The 13039-nt window shown below is 40.5% G+C and overlaps 1 protein-coding gene across 2 annotated transcripts; it reads right to left on the reverse strand.

Annotated features, from left to right (window-relative positions):
* Positions 1-1191: 1191 nt before the first annotated feature.
* b3gnt9 (UDP-GlcNAc:betaGal beta-1,3-N-acetylglucosaminyltransferase 9) lies at positions 1192-12760 on the reverse strand. 2 transcript variants are annotated; one of them, XM_062036099.1, is made up of 7 exons: positions 12702-12760; positions 10247-10516; positions 10051-10170; positions 4910-5251; positions 3833-4059; positions 3509-3764; positions 1192-3446 (listed from the first exon to the last, which is right to left on the reverse strand). In XM_062036099.1, the coding sequence occupies exons 2-7, from the start codon at positions 10355-10357 to the stop codon at positions 3114-3116; spliced, it is 1389 nt and encodes a 462-aa protein (XP_061892083.1). In that variant the 5' UTR covers positions 10358-10516; positions 12702-12760; the 3' UTR covers positions 1192-3113. The 2 variants fall into 2 exon arrangements, with proteins under 2 accessions (XP_061892083.1, XP_061892082.1); XM_062036098.1 differs by having other exon boundaries at positions 4910-5254.
* Between the last annotated feature and the right edge of the window lie 279 nt (positions 12761-13039).

Below are 13039 nucleotides of genomic sequence, written 5' to 3' on the forward strand. Positions count from 1 at the left end.
CCAGTCAGAGGTTTATTTATTTTGTTTCTATCTGCATTTAAGCACGATGCTATCACGTTAGCTCCGTAGCTAAAGAGCTTCACCGATGTATTGTCGTGGAGATAAAAGTCACTGTGAATGTCCATTTCACATTCTCGACTCTCATTTTCAAGAGGATATAGTATCCGAGGTGGTGAGGTGGTTTAAAATACAAATCCGTGATCCACAATAGAAAAAGGAGAGTGTGGAATCCAATGAACCCTTGTACCTAAGTTACGGCCAGAGCGAAAAAAGATATGTCCTGCACTGCACGCTAGTCCGTCACTTTCACGTTCCTCATCCACAAATCTTTCATCCTCGCTCAAATTAATGGGGTAATCGTCGCTTTCTCGGTCCGAATCTCTCTCGGCCCGAATCTCTCTCGCTGCATTGAAAACAATAGGAAAATGTGAGCAGCCCTTCCTTCTGTGACGTCACGCTACTTCCGGTAGGGGCAAGGCTTTTTTTTTATCAGAGACCAAAAGTTGCGAACTTTATCGTCGTTGTTCTATACTAAATCCTTTCAGCAAAAATATGGCAATATCGCAAAATGATCAAGTATGACACATAGAATGGATCTGCTATCCCCATTTAAATAAAAAAAAAATTAATTTCAGTAGGCCTTTAACCATACAGTTATTTCAGTTACATTGTACAGCCTCTAGGTGGCGTAGTGAGTGAGACGGAAGAGATGCAGAGAGGTGAGGAGAAGAAGAATGTAATGTAGGTAAATACAGGTACGGGAATAAAAATGCTGACTGGAAAGTAACGCGTTCGTGTTGGTTATTACTACACATCCAGACTACCACTTCCTGCGACCAACAATGATTATACTGAGACCGTGGAGTCAGTCGCAACAATACTGGACGACATTCAAGCAGTCACTCAGGCGGACTTCAAAGCGGAGAGTAACTTGTGCCCTGTGCTGACCAAACTTCGCGCACAGCTACAAAAGTCTTGGCCAAAACAAAAAAAAGTGCTTGACCATGACCTACAGCCATACTACCTGATACGTGACGAACTGGCAATTTTAGATGACTGCGTGGTCAGAGGCACTCACCGTCTCGTGGTTCCAGGGTCACTACAGAAAAGGCTCATAGACCATTGCACATGAGACTCATCCGGGCATTGTCAGAACAAAACAACACCTCAGAGAACTATACTGGTGGCCTAAAATGGACGCACAAGTTGAATCACTCATCAAAGACTGTAATACATGCAGACAAAATGACAAGTCAGTTACTACCTATAATGCCCCACTCCAACCTGTGCCTTTGCCCAATGCCGCATGGGAAAAAGTGTCAATTGACATCGTTGGTCCTTTTGAATCTGCACCAAGAGACTGCAGATATGCTGTAACGCTTGTGGACTACTTCAGCAAATGGCCAGAAGTAGCTTTTGTGGCACAGATTGATACTGCAACAATCATCCAGTTCCTCATAGCAACCTTTTCACGGGAAGGTAATCCAAAAGAGTTAGTGAGTTGCAATGGTACTCCGTTCACATCATCTGAATTCGCAAATTTCCTAAAACAAAGAGGAATCGTGCACCTGAAATCATCTCTATATTATCCCCGTGCAAATGGAGAAGTTGAGAGGTTCAACAGAGTGCTCAAAGACTGCCTCCAGACTGCTTCTATACAAGGGACACCCTGGAAGCCATTCACAAGGTCCTTTCTTATGGATTACAGAGCTACTCCACACTCAACCACTGGAGTGAGCCCCTCACAGCTGCTTCATGGAAGACAAATGAGAACAAAACTCCAAATCATGGATATGACTCCTGTCCACGTAAACGAGAATGTGGTGCGTGAACGAGTTAAAAAGATACAGGAATACGCAAAACAGTACACAGACAGGAAGAGGAGTGCAAAGAAGACATCCTTCAACCCTGGTGATCAGGTCAGGATTCGGAAGCCATGGAAGGTAAAGAAAGGACAACAAAATTTCACAAAGCCAAGAACTGTGGTGCGGAAGAAAAGCCCATACACCTACCTGTTGGATGATGGTAGAGTCTGGAATGCATCACACCTTTCTGTACTACCACAAGTGACCACTATGGACAATGACACTGTACAGACCGAATCTGAACGAGAGACAAATATGGACAGTAGACCTGAGAGGTGTAGGCAACCACCTAACTGGACTAAGGACTATGTCATGTACTAAAGAAGTTGCATAAACATGCCTTTTGCTAGTTGTTAAGGAAAAGAAAAGAATTTATGCATGAAAATGTTTGGTATGCAATTTACATACGGTTAAATGCTGCTGTAATGGTTGATTGGTTGTCATTTTATTACTTCCAAAATATTATAGGCATGGTGTTACTTGAATCCAATTACAAAAGCAATTGTAAGTTTTGTTATGAAGGAATTCACCTTTATTGAAAGGAGGAGATGTTGTGTTCACTACTGCATTGAGTTAACCATAGTTATTTCAGTTACATTGTACAGCCTCTAGATGGCGTAGTGAGTGAGATGGAAGAGATGCGGAGAGGTGAGGAGAAGAAAAATGTAATGTAGGTAAATACAGGTACGGGAATAAAGATGCTGACTGGAAAGTAACGCGTTCGTGTTGGTTATTACTACACACCCAGCATAACATCGCCTTAGCCGTTTTCTAACTCATTTACTCTTCATTTTCTACAAGTGCCAGGTTGAACTCCAAGGGTGGAAGAATGTTCTGACCTTTTCGTGTCATATTGTGCAAAACAACGCTGTTGGAGGAGAAACCTCTGTTGGTGAAGCCAAGCAGTATTTTGCCTTAATCACTCCAAGACGGCATTAATCAGCCATCAATTGTCAATCAATTGTCAGCTCATCCCAAAGCTGCATTGAAAAGTCAGTCCTACTTTTTGGAATGTCTTGTCAATTGTTAAACAGCACATTGAGAGCATTCAGTGTTTTATGTCAGCCACATGACTATGAGGCAACATCTCATAAACACGTTGGCCCTGGCAGAAAATGTTCCTCCTTAATGGAAAAAAACAATTTTTTCACTTCACATAATCCGCTAACTTGGCCAAGGTGTCATGTGACCCACCTGTGCTTTGCAAAAGCAGCCTTTTTTCTCCTCCTCTTCTAAGCGGACAGTGAGTTAATCATGCGAGACAAACATCCGCTCCTCGCCATAATCACTCTCTCTTTCTTTTACCCTCCACCTGAAGGGTCCGGATGTCGGTCTGGTTCTGTTGTGGCAGCTTAGTTTGGGGTCGTGCAGAAGGTTCCACATCAGCCATATCTGGGGCACGCTGAGGCTGTGGACCACCATGAGCTCCCTGTAGAAACACGGGTCGAATGTCTGGAGGTGCGGTGCGGCGGACGGACGGGGAATCCCAAAGGTTCGAAAACCTTGGTGGCGTGACGGCTTGATGCCGATCAGCTGGAGGCACATTCCCAGAAACACGTCGTCGATGGGGAATAGCTCCACCTGCAAGTAAAAACAATGACATGAAAGAGAAAAGGAAGCTGGTTGTGTTAAGTAAGACGTACTCGCTGGCAGGCGGAGCTGAGACGGCGTGCGGTGTAGCCCGACATGACAAAGCCTCCTCCCCCGGCGTAAGACGGGTACAAAGCAGCTCCATAGACAAACTCTGGGACAAAGTACTTTGAAGTGCGGCGACGAATGGGTTTTGCATTGATGATAATATCCCCGATAAAAAGATCCTGGTCAAACTTTTGGCTTTGGAGCAGCTCCATGATGTTTTCTATGTTCACGTACACGTCCGCATCACCCTTGAAGATGAACCTGCAGGAAAGAAACGAGAAGAGATAAAACAGACTTCTTGGTGGATGTTTGGTGGAACCAATACTGACCTGACATGTGGACAGGTGCTATTGACCCATTCTAGAAAGTGAGTTTCCTTCAGTGTCAGGTTGAAGAAGGTGTCCTCAAAGTCCCACAGGAGGATATCTTTGAAGGTTTGACTCTCATAGGTCAGCAGCTGATCCCACAGAGGCAAGGCGCTCCGGTTCCTGGGGACCCCCAGCAAAAAGACGGTACGGATCAAGCTATCCTCTTTACCCCACGTCCTACGCACCACCTGGGGTCGTTTCAAGTGGAAAGAACAGAAGCGATCAATATTGCACCAATGAAGCCATCTGGTATTCTGAGTACTTGCAGTGTTGAAAGCAGCTGTAAATAATAATCATATAATAATAATATTGCTGTCATTTACAATTTAGAGCAGGCGTATACAAAGTCTGGTTTGGCAGCTTATTTTTCGATTGGCCTATTCTCAACAATTACAGATCATCTGGACAAAATACAAACATTTTTCTCAGCTATAACACAAACATGTCGTCTATGAATATTTCATCTTTGGCAGATTCAGTTGACTCTTGATCGCTAATCTTCTCTGCCAGGCTGTTGTGCTCATTGTTCTCTTTGCTACACCCCTCTATCCTGTTTTTGTTCTCTGTCCCTATACTCTTGTCTCACTATCTCAACCCACCAAATCGAGACAGACAGCCGCCCCACAGAACTTGGGTAAATAAGCAAAAAGCCTTCTCAGTGGCCTTGTGGTTAGAGTGTCCGCCCTGAGATCGGTAGGTCGAGAGTTCAAACCCTGGCCGAGTCATACCAAAGACTATAAAAATGGGATCCATTACCTCCCTGCTTGGCACTCAGCATCAAGGTTTGGAATTGGGGGTTAAATCACCAACATGATTCCCTGCTCACTGCTCCCCTCACCTCCCAGGAGGTGAAACAAGGGGATGGGTCAAATGCTGATGGTAATTTCACCACACCTAGTGTGTGCATGTGTGTCTATCAGTGGTACTTTAACTTTAAAATTATTTGACTCGTGGTATTTGGCTATGAACAGCTTCATCTGCACATGGAGGGTTTTGTACAAAATGAATAAGAAAACAGCAGCTTTCATGTCATTTTACCTGCCGTTTATCAAAATCTGCAGCAATGGATTTCACGGCGATGAGCATGTAGAGGTCGCTCATGTGACTCCCTCCAGCTTGTTCCCATCCTCCCATCTGACATTTCTCAGGTTGATTGATCAGCAGCTTGAAGTTGCGGTTGTCCTTCGCTCTCAGGTAGCCCTCAAAGTCAAACGGTGGCATCGTGGGCAGAGGGACTTTGGTCTGCTTGGTCGGCTTTGCTTTCTTCTGTCGCGACTTGGATTTTTTGGGGGATTTGGACTCGGCTTTGGACTTGGCCTGGGGTTTTTTGGACTTGCGCTCTGAGAGCAGGATTTGAGGCTCAGAGTGGCTGACTGGGGACTGCTTATTTGGACAGAAGATGTGACACAACATGTACAAGAAATCATACATAGTCTTGTAATTGATCCTTTTTGTAATAAAAATGAGTAAAATAATACATGAATAGCATGTTGGTATGTTCACTTTATTGTTGACAGTTGCATAAAATGGTCACCAAGAGCAAAGTTCTTCAGATTTAAAAAGCAAGTCGTGAGGATGATGAGAAATCACTGAGCACCACCTTGTAATACAAGGTCATCAAACATGTGTCCCGCAGGCCCATATTTTGCGGCCTTCTGTCAAACTTCATTGTTTAGTGTATTTAGGGCCCGCATAGCCTGAGTGGCTAATAGTTAAATATATTATGGCAGTCTTGAATACCACTAGACACTAACTACACTGTAAAATTAATCTTTAAATGTTTACAGTTAAAGAAAATGGCAGCTCCGTCACCATAATTTCATTGTAAAATGTATGGTGGTTTCTACACTCAATTACTGTCAATAGAAAAACTGTACCACTGTTATTTTTATTGCAAAATTGTGCCAGTTTTTTACAGTAACATCTATGGTCCTTTTTACAGTGCATTACTGTAAATTGAAAAAAACAATACCATTGTTATTTTTATAACAAAATTCTGTCGACTACTTTTTAGTGTACAATAACGGTGCAGACACACAAATTACAGCACAACAAACACATATTGGGCAACACAAAGAGAAACTTTCTGCTGAAGTGTCTCTGATTATCTCTTGGGCTACTAAAGAGTGGTAAAATGCAAGATTGCTACATTAAATTTTTCATTCATAATGACTTAAAGGGGAACTGCACTTTTTTATTTTATTTTGCCTATCGTTCACAATCATTATGAAAGACACGACAACGGATGGATTTTTTGATGCATTCTAACTTGTAAATAAAGATAAATGAAAGTACGCTTACAGCGGAGCCAATGGGACCTCCTCTATTTTGCCCATAAAATCCGATAAATAACCATTCAAAAACCGCCAACAATACTCCTTTACATTTCGTGACTTGAATATTAACCAAGTATGAGTGATATTGTTATTATAAGCGCTAACACAAACTATTCATAGCGGCGCCGTGATTACTTCTGTGTGCCTATGTTTATATCATTGAGTGGTCTGCTGCTTCCTCGCTTCCCTGCTCCCTGTAAGTTTATTGTAGATCATAAAACATGCATCTCACCTGGACAAAAGAAGTCTGAGTAGGTATTCTGACAATTTGGTACACTTTGACAGCCATTTAGGCCCCGAAACCACACCGTTAATTTGTGAGGATTATGAGACATTCTTCACCTAAATGGGAATATATGAACATCCCAGCAGTCGGCATCCTAACAACAGCAGACTTCGTACAGTAAGTGGTGTTTTATTATGTTTGTTGGCTCTCATGAAGTCTGCAGTGAGTAATAATCATTGATGAAGAAAAAAAGCAAGCGTTGCTCTGCGTTTTTCAAGTTAATGCGCTGCGTATGCATAAAATGATCAAAATACTTAAATATTAAATGTTATTATAAATGTGCCTGTTACTACATTACATATATACTTACACCATGTATATACAACCTCAATGGAGGTGTTTCAATGTTTTTTTAAGGGCTCTATTGTAGGCTCTATTGTAGCAAACGTTTGATCGCATGTAGTTAATATTTAGATTGCAAAAAAATAATGTCTCTCATAATGATGATGGTCAGAATTTTTAAAAAGTGCAGTTCCCCTTTAAGATCTATCATAACTCTGGGTCACTATAGCTGCTAGTAAAATTAACCATCCATCCATGTTCTACCGCTTGTCCCTCTCAGGGTCACGGGGGTGGCGGGAGCCTATCCCAGCTGAATTCGGGTGGAAGGTGGGGTACACCCCTGAAAAGTCGCCACCTCATCGCAGAGCCAACACAGATAGACAACATTCACACTAACATACACACACTATTATTTTTAAATGTAGCGTTGACTGTCGTTTGTGCACTCCAGGAGGTAAGAAAGACTCAAGCAAAATTGGATTTAACAGACTACACATGTAGAGGTACGGGATGTTGTCATAGAACGGTAGCTTTTATCATTTTCATATTCAAATTAAGTGGAATCTCGGAAGCGGAATACTTCTGCAATTGAAATTCAACCTATAATTGGGAATTTGAAAAGGGGCTAATATGGGGAAATAAAGGTCAAACAAGAATGACAAACTTAAAGGAAAAACCTTGCAAGACGGAAAGTGACGAGTCAGTGATGATCAATGAAAGTGAAAACTATTCCAGACAAGGCAGTAATCAGATGTCATTGCGTTCCATGTTTTTTGTAAGACTAATACAACCCCTGGCAAAAAATGATGGAATCAGCAGACTTGGAGGATGTTCCTTCAGCTCTTTAAATGTGTAGAAGACAACAGACATGACACAAAACTATAGTCGTTTCAAATGGCCACATTCTGGCTTTAAGAAACACAAAAATATTGTTTTAAATGAATTGTGGCGGTCAGTAACAGTTTAATTTTTAGATCAAGCAGAGGAAAAAAAATATGGAATCACTCAATTCTGAGGAAAACATTATGGAATCATAAAGACACTACCACACACCAACTCTGTTTTTTATAACAGCTTGAACTTAATGAGTGACAAACAGTACTCTTCATCAATCATGCTCCAATGTTCTCTGATTGCTGATGTTCGATCATCTTTGCAAGTTGAAGTCTTGTCATGGACCATTAACTTCAAATTGCACCACAGATTTTAAATTTGATTGAGATCCAGACTATTTGCAGTCCATGACATTCATCGTACATGTCTTTCCTTAAGAAAGTTTTTACATGTTTTGCTCTTTGGGAAAATGCATTTTCATCTTTAAAAATGATGCCATCATCCCCAAACGTCCTTTCAAATGATGGAATAGGAAAAGTGTCCACAATGTCAACGTAAACTTGTCCAGTTATTGAAGATGTAATGACAGCCATCTCCGCAGTGCCATTCCCTTGCATGCAGACTCATATCATCAATGACTAGGGATGTAACAATATCAAAATCTCACAGTACGATATTATTATAGTATTAAGGCCACGGTACGATATTATTGTGGTATGTGTCAAAAAAAAACAAGCTAAAAAAAATGTTAGTGTGTAAAATGAAGAGTTAACTGAGAATCCAACTTTTAATAATGTAAATACCTGGGGTAAAAAATTGATGCTTAGCCTCGCTGGCTTCAAATATATTTTCCGGGTGATGACTTATGAAGTAGCTTCTTATATTACTCGTATTCCCTGCGGTGTAAAGTGTCTGCATTCCCCCTGTGTGGGCTTGGAAACGCTGGAGACGGAGGTTGCCCGCTTTGCTTTGCAGTACACAGACTCTATTACCTCCGCCAAAGAGGTTATGTTTTCGACAGGATTAGTTTGTCTGTTTGTTGGCAACATAACTCAAAAGGTTATGGACTGATTTTCGATTAATCACTAAATTTGACTTTCATCCATTCATTCATAATTTAAGATTGCTTTTCCTTAGCCCATTGTAACCTTGTTTTTACTGTTTAGCTATTAATTATGTCTTTCCTTTAGCTTTTCTGTATTTAAATCCCATTTCCAAACGATGACTCCTATTTCCGCATATTTGTTCATTTGTTTTGCTCAGCATATTCCATTTTCGAGACATATTGCTTTAAGTGTTCTGTCTTGATGCTTTGATGTTTTCCTTGGTCTACCAGTATGCTTGCTTGCCTTTTACAATTTCCCCATGTTGTTTGGACTTGGTTCAGATTTTAGACACTGCTGACTGTGAGCAATCAACATTTTTTTCCAACATTGCGTAATGATTTACCTTCTTGAAAAAGTTTGATAATCCTCTCATTTGTTTCAATTGACATCTCCGTTGTTAGGGCCACGATTCATGTCAATTCATGGATTGACATGATTGATTAATCTGATGAAGGTGATAAAATGTACAGGGTGATTCGATAATTTTATCTCAGAAATGAGTTATTCCAGTTTTTTCTTTCACTTTGCTTGATCTAAAAATGAAACTGACTGACTGTTACGACCACAATTTATATTCTTGATTATTTTTTATTTTTTTTACTGTTTCTTAAAGCCAGAATGTTGCCATTTCAAATAACTATATGTTTTTTGTGTCATATCTGGTATCTTCTTTTTTTCTACAAAATTAAGCAGCTGAATGAACACCCTCCAAGTCTGGGGATTCCAACATTTTTGCCAGGTGTGGTACCCAAAGAAGGAGCAGCTGCAACAATGCAGATAAGTACAGTTTAAACAGTCTGCAATACATTATTTTGAGTGAAGTTCCTTATTGCCTTGAATTATTGCCTGAAGTGCAACATTAATAGTTCCAACTTGTAGCCTCGTTCTCCATCTCTACTGAATACTGTTCTGGCCTTATCCACATGTCTCTGTCCCCTTGCGTATTTCACAGAGAAGGCAAGTGTTCCTAAACAGTAGACTAACGACAGAAGAGGGTTTTCAAGCTCTGGTTTCTTCTTGGCACTATCGCTAGTCAAAAACTGGATTGCACTGTTTTTGATTATGCACTGAATGTGTGACTAGAATATGAGGCAGTTTAATCCCTGTCCCTCATCCGGCTCTGGGTGGGAACTTGGTACGACAAACTCGGATTACAATTATATATAATGTTACACAATTGATGCTTGTCATTATCAAAATGAAATTTGTTGTGTTTTTTGGATGCCTTAATATCAACAGTGGTAAACTTATGTTTACACTCTGAAGTTCATCAGATAGGTTTGGTGTTGCAAGTCTCTACTTCTTCTTAATCACTTAAATAAATTCTAGTCTTACCCTTGGAGACTTCTTGGCCACTTTGGCGGTGTTGGTTCCCAGCAGGTTCCGACTTGAGCTGGTGGGACGAATGATCTCCAACTTCCATGCAGGTTTGTCCGAGTTAGAGGACAGAAGGACCTGGCACACAACGGCTGTTGTTAGGACTACTAAGAATGGTAGGTTAGCGTGATGTGGTTGAGAAATTTGCGTCTACCTGTCGCACATAGAACAACAGGCAGAAGAGCACTAGCAGCAGGATCGTGCACATCACATCCCCTTTCACCTGGCAAGACCTCCTCCTCCTCGTCAGCATCATCATTACCATCTTTTGGCTTCAGTGCAGTATTGAACAATATTACGGTGGTAAGAAATCTCTTGAGCATCTCCGCTTGGAAGACTTTGCCGGTTTTGCTGTCAAACTCATCTTAGCTTTATTTGCAGCGAGGCTAGAAAGTAACCATCATCTGTAGCCAGTAGAGGCATCCTGAAACAAACACAACCACAAGAAATGGGTCAGAGCAAACAGTGAATGGAATTAAATATCAACTTTATTTACAAAACCCAAAACTAGTGAAGATGGCACGTTATGTAAATCGTAAATAAAACAGAATACAATGATTTGCAAATCCTTTTCAACTTATATAAATATAATCACTAACTTAGAATTGAATGGCAGCAACACATTGCAAAAAAAGTTGGCACAGGGGCATTTTTACCACTGTGTTACATGGCCTTTCCTTTTAACAACACTCAGTAAACGTTTGGGAACTGAGGAGACCAATATTTGAAGCTTTTCAGGTGGAATTCTTTCCCATTCTTGCTTGATGTACAGCTTAAGATGTTCAACAGTCCGGGGTTTCTGTTGTGGTATTTTAGGCTTCATAATGTGCCACACATTTTCAATGGGAGACAGGTCTGGACTACAGGCAGGCCAGTCTAGTACCCGCACTCTTTTACTACGAAACCACGCTGTTGTAACACGTGGCTTGGCATTGTCTTGCTGAAATAAGCAGGGGTGTCCATGAAAAAGACGTTGCTTGGATGGCAACATATGTTGCTCCAAAACCTGTATGTACCTTTCAGCATGAATGGTGCCTTCACAGATGTGTAAGTTACCCATGCCTTGGGCACTAATACACCCCCATACCATCACAGATGCTGGCTTTTGAACTTTGCGCCTAGAACAATCCGGATGGTTCTTTTCCACTTTGGTCGGGAGGACACGGCGTCCACAGTTTCCAAAAACAATTTGAAATGTGGACTCGTCAGACCACAGAACACTTTTCCACTTTGTATCAGTCCATCTGAGATGAGCTCAGGCCCAGTAAAGCCGGCTGCGTTTTTGGGTGTTGTTGATAAATGGCTTTCGCTTTACATAGTAGTTTTAACTTGCACTTACAGATGTAGGGACAAACTGTAGTTACTGACAGTGGTTTTCTGAAGTGTTCCCGAGCCCTTGTGGTGATATCCTTTACACACCGATGTCGTTTTTTGATGCAGTATCACAGAGGGATCGAAGGTCACGAGCATTGCCCCTTACGTGCAGTGATATCTCCAGATTCTCTGAACCTTTTGATGATATTACGGACCGTAGATGGTGAAATCCCTAAATTCCTTGCAATAGCTCGTTGAGAAATGTTGTTCTTAAACTATTCGACAATTTGCTCACGCATTTATTCACAAAAGTGGTGACTCTCACCCCATCCTTGTTTGTGAATGACTGAGCATTTCATGAAAGCTGCTTTTATACCCAATCATGGCACCCGCATGTTCCCAATTAGCCAGTTCACCCGTGGAATGTTCCAAATAAGTGTTTGATGAGCATTCCTCAACTTTCTCAGTCTTTTTTGCCACTTGTGCCAGCTTTTTTTAAACATGTTGCAGGCATCAAATTTCATATTAGTTAATATTAGCAAATAATAACTTAAGTTTACCAGTTTGAACGTTAAGCAGTCTATTCAATTGAATATAGGTTGAAAATTATTTTCAAATCAATGTATTCTGTTTTTATTTACGATTTACACAACGTGCCAACTTCACTGGTTTTGGGTTTTGTCCAATATGTACATCAGAAATAAGTCATGTATAACAACAAATACAGTAGACTTGTTCTTGAATTGGAATAGCATAAAAGGTTATGTGGACTATAATAAAATAAATAAAAAATGAACTGAATGTCTCAGGCTTAGTCATTGTGCCTGTGCAAAGTTTCGATTTATTTTCATGTTTACCCCCCCCCCAATTAAATTAAAAATATATTTAGACAGTTTCACAGACAAAGGGAAATTATTATTTTACTTCTTGCGATGTAGAAACTCCTGTTGACCTAGCATTAGCAATATCAATAATTAGATGTTCAATAGAGGGGGCGTGCCTGTTAGTAAAGTGAATATGTAAGTTTGACTTACTGTAAACTGCAGCAATATATGCCCAACTGTGTACATAATGGGTTAAAACACATCCACACTTAATAAATAACATAAACATATTAAGTTTCATGTGTCGTCGTAACGGAGCAGAAAACTCGCACTTTTTTTTTTTTTTTTTAGCATTTTTTAAAAACAACAATAGCAGTACAACGTAAACAACTACTGCAAATTTAAATATGATAAATCACAATACATTTTTGTTTAAAAGTGCAATACGCAATCTTGGTCATTTTAACTTACCAAAGTAGAGGAGGAAAGTAGACAAACTGGAAACATCTGTCTGAACACCAGTGCCCGTGGTGCCTTTAGGTGTTGTGGGAAATATGGGAATCCATACGAGACGAGCTGAGAAAGATTGAGCTGGCATGTTTTTTTTCTTAATCTTCATGCTCTCTGGCATGTGTCAATGAAATAATAAACAAATAATTGTTAATGAGTTGCAGCAAAGCTTGTACTTTTCTATTTTAGAATCCTCATGGAATAAAATGAGCTTGTTTTTTCATTGTGCGTTGTACAGATCAGTTACATCCCAGATAGTTTCACTTCACACTGTACGTAAACAATCACATTTGTAATGG

This window comes from Entelurus aequoreus, linkage group LG24 (genome assembly GCF_033978785.1).
Source record: "Entelurus aequoreus isolate RoL-2023_Sb linkage group LG24, RoL_Eaeq_v1.1, whole genome shotgun sequence".
In the NCBI taxonomy this organism is placed as follows: domain Eukaryota; kingdom Metazoa; phylum Chordata; class Actinopteri; order Syngnathiformes; family Syngnathidae; genus Entelurus; species Entelurus aequoreus.